The sequence below is a fragment of the Sitophilus oryzae genome, unplaced genomic scaffold (genome assembly GCF_002938485.1).
Source record: "Sitophilus oryzae breed Bouriz unplaced genomic scaffold, Soryzae_2.0 scaffold_158_pilon_pilon, whole genome shotgun sequence".
Lineage (NCBI taxonomy): Eukaryota > Metazoa > Arthropoda > Insecta > Coleoptera > Curculionidae > Sitophilus > Sitophilus oryzae.
The window spans coordinates 1,927,263-1,946,450 of record NW_022146269.1 but is presented as its reverse complement, the minus strand read 5'-3'; the positions used below and the strand labels follow the sequence as shown (position 1 = coordinate 1,946,450).

Here is a 19,188-nt window from a genome sequence, read left to right as displayed (position 1 = left end):
CTGACCACACTGACCTTTATACTGACAACTGACCTTTACTTTTTACTTTTTTGACCTTTTTTTAGTCAGTTGTTTTGCGCCTCCACGCTTCGGATTGAGACGCAAAAAATTCTTTAATTTAAAAATTTCTAACATCTCCTAATTATTCTAATGTTCTAACTTATATTTGGCGGCTTAACCGCCTTACAAGAGTCCTTGTGGTTGACTGGTCAGCGATGCTTTCACGGTGGAGTTATCAACACAAACCATGTTTAATGTAGTTTTTATGAAGGTATTTTCTTGTACCACGTTAATGTCCTGAGGAAGGAATAAATAAATTCCGAAAGCTTGACAATTAACAAAGTGTATTAATTCTTTGTCAAACCCTTCCGACTGCAACCCCACTAAATCCCAGATTTTCTTTCTCACTAGTCAGTCGAGACTACTTTCTGCTATATATATATATATATATATATATATATATATATATATATATATATATATATATATATATATATATATATATAGTACAATGAGTACTTATTTAAAACTTTTGCAAGTTAATGATTTTAAACTTTTGCAAGTTAATGATTTTAAACTTTTTTTAAAGGTTATTGCTATTAGATTTGGATCAAAGCAAATTAATAAAATTGCGTTTGTCTCATCAAGGAGGCCGAAATCGAAACAATATCAAGAGACAACTTTTAATCAGTATTAAACTGTTTACACTATTTCGCTAAAAAGAGAAATAAAAGTCAGTGGCGTACATGCTTTTTTTAGAAAAATATTCCAGTGGTAACCCATATGTACGTCCCTGGTGAATATGTGGACACTTTTTTAGCTTTAAAATATGTCGCATTTATAGTAACTTTTACCCTCAAAATTTTATTCGAAACGCTAAAAGTACTTGGAAGAAAATTATAATAAATCGAAAAAATATTAAGACTTTAACACCCTGTAGATACGAAAGAAAGCAGAATCGGACCTATTTTGATATGAAAAATAAGTCTTATTTTTACATGAGGAATTTTTCCCACGAGAGATGGCACAAGTTTTTTGAAACACCCTGTATATGATTTGGACTTTATTGACACTGTACCTATAACCAGATAGCTTCCAAAGAAACCAAATACTAAAAAATATGTTTTTGTTAGTCACCTTCTCAACTTTTTGCATTCGTATATTTATAACTTGTATACAGCTATAACATTCTGTGCTATAAATTTAACTTAACATACTTTACTGTTACTTTAAAATAACTTCAATTTACACATACTTACCTACTACCAGAGAATAGGTACATTAAAGAAATGCTAACTTCATGTTAAAAAATGGAAACAGACGCCACCTGGTGTCGCCTGGCAGTACTAGCGAAATTGAGGGGAATTGGAGGGGCGGGGCTTAAAAGAGGGGAAATTTTAAAAAAAATATTTTTATAAGTATTACTGACTTACTGTTTACAGTTAATAAACATATTTTTTATTACTTTAATATAATTTAATGTATTAAAAAATATGTCTATTAACTTTACACAGCAAATCAATGATATTATTAAAGACTTATTATTTTCAGAGAAAATTCATAGTAAATAAATTACACATTAGTAAACAATATCATTTATTTTTTAGAGCTGCGATTTATATTACAATAATATTGAAATATATATATTTTTTTTAACAATGAAAAAGAATATCCTGAACCTGAAAAGAAAGATGATCAATTAATGACTTAAATTAGTTCAAAATACATTTTGCAAATAACTAGTGAATTGGAAAGATAAACATACTATTAAAAAGACATTTTAGTAGTATGTTATCATCTATTTACTGATAATACATTACATAAGTATATAATAGGTAAATAACATGCATAAAGCACTATGATACAACTACCTATATCATGATAACACACTAATATGACAAAAAATATATGCTAATTTAAATTCCTTTAATGATCTAATGAAACACTATCTAGCCTCAATGCATGTCATTCCAAAGGCAAAAAAAACTGTTATACCAAATAAATATAAGCTGAATAAAACATAAACCAAGCCAACGTGCATAAACAACCAAAAAATGCATCAAAAAATACTTTTATCAGATCATACCCTTGGATATATTATGTATTTTATATATCGCACATCCGTTCAAAAAGTTTACTAACTCAAAATAGAGAATATAGAGAATATTGTCAGGAGAAGTAAAAGAAAATTTAAGTTAAGGCAATATGCTCCTTTTTGCATATTAACGGCCAAATAATATAATGTTGATTTAATAAAATTTTACTGGCATCCTTCTGAGGTATAAATCAGATTAAAAGGACATTGTTTTTTTAATAATTGTTTGTTTTGTAAACATTTTTTGAAGACAATACAGTTTTGAACGGGCTGTGCGATATAAACAAAGATCTTACTATTATTTGAGGTTAGAAAGTATTTAAATAATATAAAACATAATCAAAATCATTTTTCATCATAAATTATAGAGGTACTTACGTGTTTTGATATTATTATCAGGAAATAATACGTCTAGTTAAACAGGTACGCTGCCAGGCAAGTTCTATCGGCGGGTCTTTGCAAAAGTTGAAATCTAAAAATACAAAAATTGTTTTGTTTACATCTTAGTTGTATTTACGAATAAAGTATTTGTGTGTAATTTCTGACTTACCAGTTAACTGAATAATCGCATTAAATACATCCAAATGGTAATTTAATATTGTAAAAAAGCAAAATTGTTTTATATCACTTGCCAGGACAGCCCGGCCAGCTTCTTTGTTGACAAAATGGCCCCGGTATCATGATTTAAGCAATGTGAGTGACAAAGAAAGCCAATGCCTGGCAGAAAAACGTATTTGCTGGCAGATGTTGCTTTCTTCGTCGTTGGTCCTGGCACGTTTAATTTTGACTGTTGCCTGTTTTCCCATACAAGTGACACCCCCGTGCCTACTACCTACATTAATCATAATTTATTCGTAAAGAGTTTCTTCAGAAATCATGCAATGTACGATCATTTAAAGTAGAGGTTTATTCATGCGTTATAGTCGACATTCGACATCTAATAGTATTTTAGTAATAAATGAAAACGTATTTCTTTACAAGAATGCAACTATTAAATGTATTCTAGCTATGTTGTTGAATTATACATATAGTGGTATAGTGGATATTGGCACTTTACTCGGATTAATCAAGGCTGACGATTCTTTAAAAACAATAATTAAACTGAACTTTATTTGTGCAGGTTATTGATAGGATTGGAACTTGATAGGATCCTTCGGTTCGAACTTTGCCTTCCCGAATAAGAAGTGTCGCTTGCCATCCAGAGTTTCTCAGTGACATATTATGTGCTCCGCTGTTTCACGATATGTACCGCAGAGTTTGCAACAAAGACTTTCTTGATATAGGTTGAGCTTGTTCAAGTAACACTTGACAGCCATCTGTCCTGTCAAGAGACGTATTGTGATCTGCACTTTATCCCTGCTGAGCATTACCAGTTCTTTTTTGGTTTTAGAATTAAGTCAATATATGAAGGCCTTGCTGCGCCTGTGCCCTTGTCTGTTTCTCTGGACGGTTTGCTTTTCTCTATTCCAGAGTTTTACTGCACTATGGGTTATACATTTGGGTATTCCCAGTACTGACTCTGGACCATTCATAGATTTCCGATGATTCTTGTATTGTCAGTTCATCGACCTCTACCCGAGTAGGGTACTGGGCATATTAAATGGAATGGGACAGAACAAAATCAATATAGTGCCAACTCCTTTATGACGCTGATGCGAGACGGTACCGACCATTGTATATTGTGCTTAATATTGATTACTCCATATATGTTCTTCTGTAGGGGATATCGTGGTGTAGTTTGTTGATTTCTTTCTGATATTCCTGGACTCATATTGGTATTACAACGGTCTCTTTGTCCTTGCCGATAAGATGTAGAATGTTTAGGAGTGGGTTCATCACCATGACCTTACAAGTCTATTGTGTGTTCCCCTTTCTTGAGTTAGAACGAGTTATAACTCATCATACAGTCTCAGGGCGTTGACAAAAGCCAGAATCTGAGACGGCTCCACAGAGGTCACCTCTCCATCTTCGACATCAGCCGTACCAAAGTTTATGGTACGAACGGTTGTCGTTGCACTCAGTGATAAGGTGTTCTGATGTTTCCCCATTTCCTCCACAGAATCTGCATTCGCCGTTGATTCTCAGCTTCAATCTACTATGGTGTTCGTTGAGGAGACCTGAGTGCCCTGTTACAAACCCGTAACAATCCGAAGATTGTTTTTACTTAAATCAAGGAAAATCTTTGATTTTTCTCGGTCGTAAGTTTTGAGGAACTTTTTCGAGTGACTTAGACCGTGGGATGATTCCCATTCCAGGTTACGGATGGAGTTTCCCAGATTCTTCAGTTTCGCTTTAAGTTGGTTTCCACTTGGGAAGCAGAACGGTTCTGGTCCAGTTAGTGGGAGTGTTCGCCCTTTTTCTAGCCAGATCGTTTGCTTGTTCATTGCTTTCTATCCCTTGGTGAGCGGGCGCTCAGAGTAGGAGAACTTTATTTTCTTTGCCTAATTTATTCAGCTTCTCTAGACATTCTTTGACCAACTTCGAATTGATGGTTACTGAGTTGATCGCTTTTAATGTTGCTTTACTATCGGATAAGATGGCTATTTCATGATTTCGAAAGTTTCTATCTAGGATAAATTGTCAGCTTTCTCTAGCGTAGATTTGGATGCTGGGGTAGGTGCCAATTGGTTCGTAGTATTTAGGTTTCGACCCAAATAATCCTATCCCTGTGCCTGCTTTGGTTTTGGAAGCATCAGTATACCACAATATGGTATGGTTTTTACATGCTGAGCACATTTCAATCTTTTTTATTGCTCAATTTTCAGTCCTTTTTATTATTTAACTGAAATATAGTATTTTCGACCGCAAACAGTTTTTAGTTTTATATTGAATATACTAAAAAATAGGTCATATTGGTGTAGGTGGACATAAAAATAGAATAGAACAAACGTGATTTATCCAAATATTTCTGGTTTTATTTTTAGTTGTTGTTTATACATTTTTTATACAAAGTTGAATATATGTTTTGAGTTTTTGCAATACTGTTTTCTCTGTTTTGTATTTATTATTTTACATATATCAGCTATATATATGTAGGAGATTTGATTTTGATAATAGAGATGATTGGTTTTTAATATTTAAAATTTTTATTTTATTCTTGGCGCTAGCAAGAAAATGTTAATAATAATTTAAGATTAGAAAAACACATAAAAATATTGTTTCTAATATAAAATATCAAGGCTATTTTTTGTAAAAATTTAGGATATTTCTGTATTATCAAGAATATAATAATGAAATAAATATAAATTTGTTTAAATTTAAAAATTGCATTTTTTCGATATATCCACACATTTTATGACACAAAATAATATAGCCAATTTAGGTAGACATTTAGGTATGCTATATTAACACTTTAGAAGATAATATTAAAACAGTTACTAACCGCAGTAAGATTAACTCGTCATGCAATGTTATGCCGGGTCCAGACCAAGCAGACAACATTTCTGTGACATTTTTGTCTCATTTTTGTTTTGTTTCAAAATTCGGAGACTTTTCAATGTCCCGTCTCGTATTGGTAAAGATCAAAGTGTCAATGTTTTGTTCGTATATTTGACGACAAGTTGTCGGCGCTGCTGCCAGCAGTAGGAGACCAGTGAAATCACATATGGTTAATAAAACTCATTCGCAATTTTGAGTTTGTTGTACTTTTGTCCTTGCGGTGTGGACAATTTGTCTCAAGTTTGTCGTGCCAGAATTCCCCATTTTTTGTCGCATGTTTGTCTTGTTTTTGTCTCAAAATCGTGTTTACTTTTTGTCGCCGTGGTCTGGACCCGGTATTACGATTTAATGAATACTTGTCCTGTTTTGTCCTAGATTTCTGAATTGACAAGTGTTGATTACAGGTTAACTTTCTACTTCATGGACTGGAAGAACAAGCCGATTCCTTTATCCCAGAAAACGCTATGGTTACTGGAAACTGTGCCAAAGAAGATACTGTTAAGATGAATATAGGATGGACTGGTTATAGTTTAGCGCTAACATTTGATAAGGTTTGTATATTAATAGATTTAGATATGAAAATATTATTTTTATAGGTACTTACCAGAAATTTATTTTAAACTTTTTTTTATTGTCTAGTATTTATGTTCTAGTATACTATAGTTTCTAATGTTTTATTTAATTTTTTTAGACTCCTGGTGGAGATCACTGGTACTTGTCCAATGTCGAACTAACAGTAAGCATTATCGATAATGATAAATTTAATGGAATCAAAACTCGAGGTATATAACATAATTGAATAATCTTATTTATTTAAAACGGTATTTCATTATAAAACGTATATACAGGGTGGCGCCTCTCATACGCCGCGAAAGCTCCAAGTAGAACGGTAGTTTATATCGAAATGAAATTTCGGCAGCATATGTAGGTTAACTGAAAGCATTTTATAAAAATATACAGAATTATACAGGGTGCCCCCCAAAAAGTTACACATCAAAGTTGTGTTTTTTCCTCGTTTTTTTCTAATGGAACACCCTATATATTAATTGATTTTCAGATTCTAGGAAAAAAATAAATGTGAGTTTTATTAAAGAAGCATATACCTAAAATCTAAGGATTTTGACATATTTCACATTTTGTAAAAATGAAGAATAAATTTTAAATTCCGATAACAGCTACCTAAATTTTAGTTGACTTTGTATAGCCTGATATTGAATTACAGTAACCATTGTATGTTAAACCAAATTGAAATTTGACCCGAAAAGTTATACAGGGTGAGACAAAATTAATATGGAACATTAATCACTTTTAAAAGCAAGTTACTCCTTTATTTTAAATGGAACACCCAGTATATTTTTTTGGGTGTTCAATAGGGAATTTATATATCTTCAAAATATTACTAAGGTTGCCTACCCCTCACACAAAGATTTCCACAGATATTTTAATTTGTATGATTTTGCGTCAGTAAATCTTTATTATTTGAAAAATCTAGGTGGCTGTATGATATACCTTTTGTTAATTTAACAAAAATTAAAGATTGTAGAGTAAAATACTCAAGTTTAATAAACAGATACACGTTTAGATCATATTTTAATTATTACAGAATTAAACTTAGATGTAAACCTATAATTATGCGACAAAAATTAGCTAGATGAAATCAAATGCTCAAAATGCTTCCTTTCTTGTTAACTGCATAAAATGATTGTCTTTTTATGAGGATCTTTTCATTTTAGAAGGCATATGTGGAGTTCTACCTCGAAAAGCAGCTACTATAATTTCTCTCATGTTGTCGACACTAGTTGGCCGAGTTTTGTAAAAACTGTCTTTAACATATCCCCATAAAAAAAACCCGACTAGATAAAATCAGGAGCATTTAAGTATTCTATTAATTGGTGTATGCACAATGCACACTGTATTCACCTAGATTCATATCAATCCTCTCTGATGTAGGATAAGTTTACATTTTCGGCATATTTCTGAGATTTTTTTTTGTTTTAACTGACACAAAATTATAACTAGTTGTTAAAGTTAGACTAATTAGACAGCTATGTTGAAGTAACGTCAGACGTATCACCAGCCACCTAGATTTTATCAAATAATAAATATCTACTCAGATCAAATCATGTAAATGAAAATATCTAGGAAAATCATTGTGTGAGGGGTAGGCAACCTTAATAGTAATTTGACACATGAATTCTCCATTGAATATCGGAATAATATACTGGGTGTTCCTTTTAAAATAAGGGAGTAACATGCTTTTAAAGGTGACCAATGTTGAATATTAATTTTGTCTCAGCCTGCACTAGTAGTTATAAAAAGCATTTTTGGTAAACTCTGTCCCTAATAGTTCCTGAAAAATAAAATTATTTTTTTTAAAAATGTCCGATTAAATTAATATCTCCGAAACTAAAGTTCCAAGAAAAGTCGTAATATAGGTATCTAGAAATTCATTTACCCACTAGTAGTTATAAAAGGATTTTTGGTAAACTCTGTCCCTAATAGATTCTGAAAAATAAAATAATTTTTTTTAAAAAGGTCCGATTAAATTTTTATCTCCGAAACTAAAGTTCCAAAAAATTCGTAATATATCTAGAAATTCTTTTACCCGCTAGTAGATATAAAAAGCATTTTTGGTAAACTCTGTCTCTAATAGTTTCTGAAAAATAAAATTAATTTTTTTTAAAAATGTCCGATTAAATTAATATCTCCGAAACCAAAGTTCAAAAAAATTCGTAATATATCTAGAAATTCTTTTACTCGCTAGTAGATATAAAAAGCATTTTTGGTAAACTCTGTCTCTAATAGTTTCTGAAAAATAAAATTATTTTTTTTAAAAATGTCCGATTAAATTAATATCTCCGAAACTAAAGTTCCAAAAAAATTCGTAATATTTCTACAAATTCATTTACCCACTAGTAGATATAAACACAGCCAAACCAAACTTTATGGATCAAGTTTTAATTTGATTTAAAGTACAATAGTTAATTTAACTACATATTAGGCTATACCGGGCAAATTCCAATTCAGGTAGCTTTTAATAAGTCTTCACAGAAAATTTTGTGCAAAAAAAAAGAACAATTTAAAAATTGTTCTTTGTTTCTAGAAAATGTTATATTGTCAAAAACCTTACATTTTAATCATATACTTCTCTTATAAAACTCATCTTTATTTTTCTCCCAGAATTCGAAAATCATATGTATATATAGGGTGTTTCATTACAAAAAACACAACTTTGATATGTAACTTTTTTTTGGGTACACCCTGTAGAACTCTTAATATTTTTATAAAGTGCTCTGAATTAACCTATATATGCTCACGAAATTTCATTTCAATACAAACTGTCGTTCTCCTTGGAGCCTCCGCGGTGTATGAGAGGTGCCACCCTGTAAAATCGAAAAAAAAACGACATCAAAAACGGCTCGGGAAGCACAATACCAAACAATACAAACCAAACCAAGAAATTGACGTCTAGGGCTTGACTTCGCCAAAATTATCATCGACTGTCATTCCCTGGCGTTTTTGGTACCGTTTTTTTCGATCATTTGGCACATAATATAGGTATACTAATGCGGGTATTAAACTATAAAATTTCTTTGTCAAAGATCTTTTATAAAATATATTTTATGAAAAATTTGTCAGTGTTAATATACAATTTTTTTATAAAATCACACATTACACTGTCTAATTCTACATAAAACATTTGTTAATTAAAATCTTTGAGAAAGAAATTTGAGAGTGTAATAGTAGTCTAAGTAACATAGAAGTGCGAACACTCTATAATATGATTTTTATTTCATTAGTTCTTACTCCTTAATTCTTCTGATCTAGTATAAGGGTCGATTAAAATATGAACTTTACCAGTTTAATATCTTTTTTGTGTAATTTATTCTTGCATAAGGTATCTGATTTCTTTAACTGTAAAAAACTGTAAAGTCTGTCCAACGAAAAGATACATGATAGTGACAGTTGTTGTCTATCTCTTTCACAGGTAAATTGAATTTTTTGCAAATTAATTATTTGATTTTATTTGGAGGTCGTTTGTCGAAATATTCCCTGACCCTTTGGACATACTTTTTCTACTATTCTATTCAGACGCCTAAATTGAAGTTTGTCATTATTTCAGAATATATTTTTACAACTATTCTTCCTTTTTAGATAATACTCTTAAACTCTACAGCAGTAAAATGTTGATACCCACCCCGGTGGGCAAATCTTACTTGTGCCCTCGCGTGAGTATTCCTTTGGAAACCGACGAGGCCGATCATCCTCCGAAAAATGTGCATGGATCGCTACTCCTGAGGCTGCTTCAGGTCCAGGCTTTTATGTATCGCAGTGAAAATTTCTCTACGCCGTTCGAGTGTAAATCTCAAAGGAGCTTTAGGCAAGTTTTATTTACTTAAATAAAGAAGTAAGTTAATAGCTATAAGCCCAAGAAAATATTATATTTGTTAAACTTACGTAGATGAACATTACGTAGAACACTTTGTTATTATCTCTGTGTTAGATGGAGAATTAAAAAATGAATATTTTTTGCATTTAAAGAATTTTAGAATTTTTAGCGGTTCTATTTAAAAAAAAAACGAAGAAAAACAATAATTTCATATTTTAGAAAGTTTTTATTAGATGTAAGACGCATTTTTGCCGGACCCATATAAACTAGGTAGTAGCGTTGATTGAAAAAATTGGGAAGATACGCAACCTAATGGCTGAATTAGTGACAAGGCTGATTTGATTTCCTCTTACGTCTCTAGTGCCTCAAGTGGTGTACGATGGAGACACCAATCGTTTTGCGGCCAACGCATAAAACACTTATTTTCTCTAATTCAGCCAGAGAAGGCATATCGAAGACGGTGTGGAACTGAAAGCGACAGTCTTATCATATTAAAATGTGTATATCTCTAATACTTTAAGTTAATAGCTAAAGATAATACGTTTGATAAAAATATCTTTGGATGAAAAATCTATATTTATGTACTGAAAACGTATTCGTGTTAAACATAGAATAAACAACAAAAATATTTTTATAGGTATTAAATATATCGTATGATCGAAAAAAGTCGTTTAGTTGGCTTGGAAATGACGATTAGACATTTACCATAATATGTTACATATAAAATAACAGCGATCTTCATTTCCAAGCCATTTCTGACGCCGTTCTTTCTTTAATCATATAATATTATGTTAAATTGTTTAATGATAAAAATCCGTAAATCTACGGATTAATCAGTAGTTCTGGCAGCACTGTCTCCGGCAACCACTAACTCTGTCGACTGAAAGCAGAACTATGGTACAGTATTCTTTAGCCGCTGAACTGTCAACGACTATCAGCGCGCAGCGGCGCAGAGCTAAACTAAATCTCGGACAGGCTGACGGTATCGCCAGCTACATCTCGGACAGGTTTTGTGCATATACATATAACTAAATATACTCAGCCTAATCTCTAAAAAGTGAAGCCCAAACAGTGAAAAAAAAATGGAATTTTGCATAAGTCTGTTTCACCCGGATATTCATTTAACTGTGCATGCCTTACCTGAAGAAGTTTTCATTGGTCGGTGTTTTTAAAGGGAAGTGGTTGACTGACATTTCACCTAACCTTCAATTTTATTTATATTTTTATTATTTACAACACATTATCATGGAGTTGGAAAAATATCAAAAAATAGTATATGTCTAAATCACTCGTTTACGCGCATTAATAAAAAGTAATCCAAACAGAACTAAAACAACAATCAATCGGAGTTTGGCGCAATCGTAGTTCAATCGATATCCGGGTGAAATAGACTTATGCAGCATTAATATGGAGCTGAGTTATGTTGTCTTTTTCTTACGGCACGGAAACAGCACACGGGGTTAAATTGGAAACGCTGAGTATATTTAGTTATAGGTATATGATTTTGTGCCACGAAATCGCCCATAAGGTTGCACTGCACATCTTCTTATTTCGTCAATCAACGGTAGGAGGAAAAACTTTGAACCTTGGCAACCCCTATTTGCGGCAACTTTTTGATTGGCACCCTGTTAAAAGTGGATTCCCCTATCCATAAATACCGGGTGCGTCTCAAAAGTGGCTCACCCCCTATAACTTTTTTATTTTTTCAGATAAAAAAACGAGATTTGGTATGTTAGTATATGACATAAATTAGGATTTATTGACGTATTCAATTGTTTTTAGTCACTTCCTGTTTCACCGGAAATGACTACAACTTTTGATTTTTAAATGGCACCCTCGAATGACACCCTATTCGATAGAAAATGACATTCTGAATAGAATGACGTATCATATGTCAACTTTTGACATTTTCGCTTAATAAAAAACCGTATTTTAAAATTTAATCTAGAGTGCCATGGCTATGTTAAAAACACTAATTTTATTAACCTTTGGAAAAATAGATTTGATCGTCTAATGTTTTTAGTGTTTTGTCCTGGCCAGTTAGAAAATGCTCATCAAATCATATTTTTAATCATATCTCAATTTTTTCAAATAGAACGAGGGTGGCTCATTAGCATAATTGGAAAAAGCATTTTTTTGGGAATAATTTGATACCACACACTTGGTATTTCAAGTCAAATTTTCGTTACGAACCGCAAGTGACAATTCCAAATAAATCATATACGAAAATGTCAAAAGTTGACATATTATGATATGCCATTCTATTCAGAGTGTTATTTTCTATCAAATAAAGAAAAAAAATACCGAGGGTGCCATTTAAAAATCAAAAGTTGTAGTCATTTCCGGTGAAACAGGAAGTACCGAAAACAATTGAATACGTCAACCAATCCCAATTTATGTCATATTCTAACATACCAAATCTCGTTTTCTTAACTGAAAAATTAAAAAAGTTATGTAGAATGTTTCGGAGGGGAGTTAATCACCGCGACCTTATAGATCTATTGTGTGTTCCCGTTTCTTGAGTTCCCATTCCATTCATCATACAGTCTCAGGGCTTTAACAAAAGCCAGTATCTGAGACGGCTCTACAGAGGCCAGCCAGCTCCATCCTCGACATCAGCCGTACCAAAGCAGTTCATGGCACGAATGGTCGTCGTCTCGGCGCATTCAGTGATAAGGTGTTCTGATGTTTCCCATTTTCCCCACAGAATCTGCATTCGCTGTTGTTTCTCAGCTTCAGCGTACTGAGGTGTTTGTTGGGGAGACAGTGTCCTGTTAGAAACCCCGTGACAATCCGAAGATTGTTTTTACTTAAATCAAGGAAAACCTTTGATTTTTCTCGGTCGTCAGTTCTGAGGAAATTTTTCGATTGTCTTAGACCGTTAGAGGACAGCCATTCCAATTTACGGATGAAGTTTTCCAGATTCTTCAGTTCTGCTTTCAGTTGGTTCCCGTTCGGAAAACAGAACGGTTCTGGTCCAGTTAGTGGAGTGTTCGCTCCTTGCTCCCTTCCTAGCCAGATCATTTGCTTTTTCATTGCCTTCTATCCCGTGGTGAGCAGGCACCCAGAGTAGCAGGACTTTATTTTCTTTGCCTGTACGTGCAGTAAGCCTTAACTCATATAAGGCATATTAAATTAACATTTTAAAAGCGTACTTACTATCTATCTATACTAATATATAAAATCCTTACGTGACTGACATACTGATTAATCACGATCCTGCTCAAACCACTCAACGTAAGAAGCTCAATTTTGGCATACAGGTTGATTCTAGGGTGTAGAGGAAGGGATAGTAAGAAGGGATTTTTCGAAATTCCAGTTCCAAGAGGGTGAAACCACCCCTCAAATATTACAATATTTTTTTGTTTAAAAAACGGTCAAGTTTCCGAAGAAACGCTTAAACACGTATATTTTATTTTGTTTTTTACATATTTTAAGATTTTTTAAAAATGTATACAGGGTGTTTCAAAAAATCTGGTCATTGATTAATCACGATCTTGCTTAAAGCGCTTGACGTAAAAAGCTGTTGGAAAACAGATTGACTTGGGGTGTAGAGGTTCGATAAGAAGGGATCGTTCGAAACTCGAATTCTAAGGGGGTGAAACTATCCCTCAAATATTAAAATATTTTTTATTTAAAAACCGGTGAGTTTTTCGGAAAAACTCTTAAACACGTATATTTTATTTTGTTGTTTTACATATTTTAAGATTTTTGTATAAATTTATATATACAGGGTGTTTCATAAAATATGACCATTGAGTAATCACGATTCTGCTTAAACTGATTTTTAACAAACGGATTGACTGTGGGGTGTAGAGGTTCGATAAGGAGGGGTTTCTCGAATCTCAAATTCCAAGAGGGTGAAAACGCCTCTCAAATATTACAATATTTGTTAATTACGGTTAGTCTTTCGAGAAAACGCTTGGACAAGCATAATTTATTTGGATTTTTTACATATTTTGAAATTTTTTAAAAAATCATACAGGTGTTCCAAAAAGTTGGGTAATTTCTTAACCACGATTCTGCTTAAACTGCTTGACGTAAAAAGCTTATTTTTGGCAAACGGATTTTTCGAAAGTCAAATTCCAACGAGATGAAATTACCCCTCAAATATTACCAAGTTATATAATAATATCGCCTAATAAGTTTGTATGTTAATGGAAATTCTTGCTTTGCTTTATCATCACCATTACAAATGATTAGATAATTCGACGCGAACGAAGTCGCTGGTACACGCTAGTTTTATTATATTACTAGTGTGTACCAGCGACTTCGTTCGCGTCGAATTAATCATTTGTAATGGTAATGATAACAAAGCAAGAATTTCCATTAACATACAAACTGGATAAAATTTTCTCACATTTATGTCAGCATGAAAAAAAAACAATATGACGATATTATTATATAACTTGGTAATATTTGAGGGGTAGTTTCATCTCGAAATATAGTAGTAGAGTAGTAGAGGTAGTTTCATCTCGGAATTTGACTTTCGAAAAATCCGTTTGCCAAAAATAAGCTTTTTACGTCAAGCAGTTTAAGCAGAATCGTGGTTAAGAATTTACCCAACTTTTTGGAACACCCTGTATGATTTTTTAAAAATTTCAAAATATGTAAAAAAAACAAATAAATTATACCTGTCCAAGCGTTTTCCCGAAAGACTAACCGTTTTTTAAATAACAAATATTGTAATATTATTTGAGGGGCGTTTTCACCCTCTTGGAATTTGAGATTCGAGAAACCCCTCCTTATCGAACCTCTACACCCCACAGTCAATCCGTTTGCCAAAGTCAGCTTTAAACGTCAAGCAGTTTAAGCTAGGGCATTCAATCCCGAAAGAAATTTTCAATCCCGGGATTTCGGGATTATAATTTTTTGATCCCGGGATCCCGGGATTGGTTCCGGGATTCACAAAAAATTAACTACGTTGAAACTATATTATATCTTCTTTCTTAACAAAATTTTATTGAACAAAAAAAAACATTAATATAAATTAAACGTCATCCCCATTACAAAACAACATAACATATAAGTTTATTTAACAAAAAAAAACATTAAAAGGAACTAAAATATACATTTTTTATTTAATTTACATAACCAAACGAACAAACACAGCATAACACAGGATTATGTAAGATACTAAAATACTAAGTACTAAGAAACTAAAATAACAACTTATGCAGTAACAAAGATGAGGATCTAAACTTATTTTTTGAAAAAAATTCTTAAAAAACAAGCTGATCAAGAGTATTATCACTCAAACTAGATCTGATTTTACTGCACAATATTCCAGCAATAGAAAAGGTCCTTTCTGATTCCACACTCGTTGGAGGAATAGTCATCAGCATGTCATAGGCTAACTGCAAGTGGAAACCTCGGTCAGCTCCATTTTCGAAGAATTCCATCTCCCGGAATATTATTTTAGGTAAATCGATGTTATCATATCTAATTACAGTTTTTTGAGGTTTTGTGTTTTTTTCTAAGGCCTCTTTTAATTTATCTTTAAGGGATACATTTTTCTTTATCAATAAAAGATAGAGAAATTTTCTTTGAAATAATCCTTCCGTTTCATTTTCTGTGGGAGAGTAGAGGTAACTTAGGACCGATGATAGAAGTGACCCCACGAGGGAAAATATAAGGTACATTGTTGCCATACATTCAGTGTTGTTCATAAGCGTATATTGTACTATCATGAAAGACTTGTGTACGATTTAAATTAAGGAAAAAATGTAATGATGAATCCCGACAATCCCGGGATTAAATAAAAGACAATCCCGGGATGTCGGGATTGAAAAAATATCCATATTCTAACATACCAAATCTCGTTTTCTTAACTGAAAAATTAAAAAAGTTATGTAGAATGTTTCGGAGGGGAGTTAATCACCGCGACCTTATAGATCTATTGTGTGTTCCCGTTTCTTGAGTTCCCATTCCATTCATCATACAGTCTCAGGGCTTTAACAAAAGCCAGTATCTGAGACGGCTCTACAGAGGCCAGCTCTCCATCCTCGACATCAGCCGTACCAAAGCAGTTCATGGCACGAATGGTCGTCGTCTCGGCGCATTCAGTGATAAGGTGTTCTGATGTTTCCCCATTTTCCCCACAGAATCTGCATTCGCTGTTGTTTCTCAGCTTCAGCGTACTGAGGTGTTTGTTGGGGAGACAGTGTCCTGTTAGAAACCCCGTGACAATCCGAAGATTGTTTTTACTTAAATCAAGGAAAACCTTTGATTTTTCTCGGTCGTCAGTTCTGAGGAAATTTTTCGATTGTCTTAGACCGTTAGAGGACAGCCATTCCAATTTACGGATGAAGTTTTCCAGATTCTTCAGTTCAGCACCCCTCAAATATTGTAATATTTGAGGGGTGCTTTCACCCCCTTGGAACTGGAATTTCGAAAAATCCCTTCTTATCGAACCTCTACACCCTAGAATCAACCTGTATGCCAAAATTGAGCTTCTTACGTTGAGTGGTTTGAGCAGGATCGTGATTAATCAGTATGTCAGTCACTTAAGGATTTTATATATCAAAGAGGAGTTACTATAATATAATAAAATTATATGAATTGATTATTTATAAATTAAAATGTTTTTAGTTTTCATTAACCTCGTCTTATTATCGTTTTAATTTTACAGGAGTGAAACAGCACCAATTGCAGTGGGCTCAACGCTAGCTATAGCTGCTTTAGCAACTGTCACAGGATACGGAGTATTTAGGTATTTTAAAGTAAAAAATGTCCAGTATAACACCATGGAATAAGCGTTTTTTTTTTAATTTTCTATTGTAAATTAATATTTCTTATTACTACTTTAATTTGTTAGACTTAGAGCAAATCAAGTATCGACTCAACGTTAATTACATAGCTATTTATTAATTATTGCTAGATCTGATATTCTAATATACTATAATATCTATATAAAATAGCTCATTCCAATATTTTAAGAAATAAATCTAGAACGCACTGAACATATTTGATATTTCGCACATTTTATCAACTTTTGTATTTCTTCCGTATGCACAAATTTATAGCGTAGCATCTAAGATAGTTTAATCGTAAATATTGAAGAAACTTTTGTGGCCAATGTACTTAAAAGAGTAGTTAGTACACCCTGTATATAAAATGGAGAAAGTCCCTGAAGCTCAAAGATGGATGGCTTAAAATTTAGTTTTGTGACAAATTTATTGGTGAAAGCATAATAATTGCACTCACCAAAAATGCCAAGTTTTTCAATATAGTTTTATTAATTTTAAATTAAATGGGCCTTAAAATACCAAAACTATAATAAGGAACATTAAAAAGATAATAAGGAACACTGAAAAGTTAATAGTAAGGATGGTATTTTAAACAAATTTAATGATTTAATACGTTATGGTATTATTTGTGAGAATGTTTTAGTAATTTATATAGAGTTTTTATATAAATAAATTATTGTACAAAGAGAAAGAAAATAGGATTATGTATTTAGAAATAAGAATTAATTGTTCTTGCCTAGTATTTGGAATTTGTGATTAAATCTATACAATGATAATTTCAGTTTGGCATAAGCTCAGTTAATTTTTTTTAATTTTTTTAATAAAATATGTAAACCCATGAATTTTTTGAAGTTCATATTATTAGCAATTTTAATCTGTACTTAACCTGATAAATTTGTTGCTCAACTAAATTTTTATACTGTCGTTTTATACTGTTTTTCTAATATTTTTCTTTGCTCATATATCGGTAGTATTATATACAGGGTTGTCAACAATTGCTTAAAAAATATTTATCTTATGGAATAAAAATTCTGAAGAATCAGCTTATGGATGTAGCTTATACAGGGTGTCCCAGAAATAAGTGCAAGTATTTTAAGAGGTGTTAGAAAGAATTTTCACTTATAATATCACAAGAGCTTAAATTATTTTCGGAAATTTTTTTGAGGGCACGAATATTTTGAAAATAATTTTCCTAAAATATTCCTGCCCGAAAGAAAATTTCCAGGAATAATTTAAGCTTGCGTGGTATTCGGTAAGAAAATTTCACACCTAAATTTGGAAAAAAAATATTAATCCAACATGACATTTTAAAATAATTTCAATTTGTTAAGTTGGCCAAGGTATTGATGTTTTTGACATATTATGTGTTTTGTCATTTTTGTTTGCGATTCTGTCATTAAGCTATTACTAGTTTTAAAACGTAATTTTAAAAGAAAAAAAAACGCAATTTCGAAGAAATTCATATGTAGGTATATCTAACATATTTCCTTAAATAAAAAATATTACCAACCTTAGTTACATCAAATGCTAAAACTCAAATGGGTAATATTTCAATATATAGACATTGTAGTTCATTCACATTATGATTGTAGATCTTATGTTTACCTTTTCAACTGTCAAAAAATTTCCACTAAAGTTTCGTGGCGCCTCGAAAAAATTTCCGGAAATTTTTTCAGTTGCCATGGTAACTAGTCAACATTAAAGCATGTTATTGGTTGAAAAGTAGAGGTGTGAAATTTTCAAACTAATTTTTTCGCGAAAAAAACCTCATTGGCGTGTTTCTGGGGTAGAACTATACTACCAGTTAAAATACTTGCACTTATTTCTGGGACACTCTGTATAGGGATGCAATAAGAGCATAATCTAAAATACATCTTTTAATACTTATTTAAGAATACAGGGTGTTTTAGAAAAGCATAGGACACGAAAATGTATTTCTTTAAGTGGGTTTAATCATTAACTTTAATTATTTGGTTTCATTTTTAAGTTTTTTATCTGAACATTTTTGACTTTCTTAAAATTCGTTATGGGTATTGGCATAAGTTTAAAAACAAAAACAACAAAAAAATAAATAAATATTCTTTGTATTACGCCCTCTCCTGCCGATCCAAATGGCAATGTGGCTCTGGAAATTGCAGCCCGGAAGATTTTCACAGACGAGCGTTTAAACCATCTTCTTAAATCTTTTAGCCATGAGTTCTGGCGTCTTCCTACTGATCTTTTCCCTTGCACTTTGCCCTCTATTATGAGGCGCAGTATTTCGTATCTACCACCTCTCATCATCACATTACCCAGGTATTGCATTTTTCTTTCCTTGATGGTGTTCAGTATCTCTTTTTGTTTCTGCATCCGCTGGAATACTTCATCGTTGGTGATCCTTTGTACCCATGAGATTCGCAGCATCCGTCTGTATACATACATTTCGAAAGCTTCTATTCTCTTTTCGGTCTGTGAATCTAGTGTCCAGCTCTCACATCCATACAGTAACACAGAGAAGACGTATTAAAAAAAATATA

At 32.3% G+C, this 19,188-nt stretch overlaps 1 protein-coding gene across 2 annotated transcripts in view; it reads left to right on the top strand.

Annotated features, from left to right (window-relative positions):
• The window catches only part of LOC115879901, a 35,880-nt gene extending 18,112 nt beyond the window's left edge, over nucleotides 1-17,768 (top strand). Inside the window, exons 3-6 of one of the 2 annotated variants that reach the window (XM_030896942.1) lie at nucleotides 5,938-6,084; nucleotides 6,225-6,315; nucleotides 9,689-9,914; nucleotides 16,555-17,768. In XM_030896942.1, coding sequence (XP_030752802.1) covers nucleotides 5,938-6,084; nucleotides 6,225-6,315; nucleotides 9,689-9,914; nucleotides 16,555-16,678 — 588 coding nt within the window. In that variant the 3' untranslated portion in view covers nucleotides 16,679-17,768. Of the gene's footprint in view, nucleotides 1-5,937; nucleotides 6,085-6,224; nucleotides 6,316-9,688; nucleotides 9,942-16,554 lie in introns of both variants that reach the window. The other variant, XM_030896943.1, reaches the window with a different exon arrangement.
• Nucleotides 17,769-19,188: the final 1,420 nt, after the last annotated feature.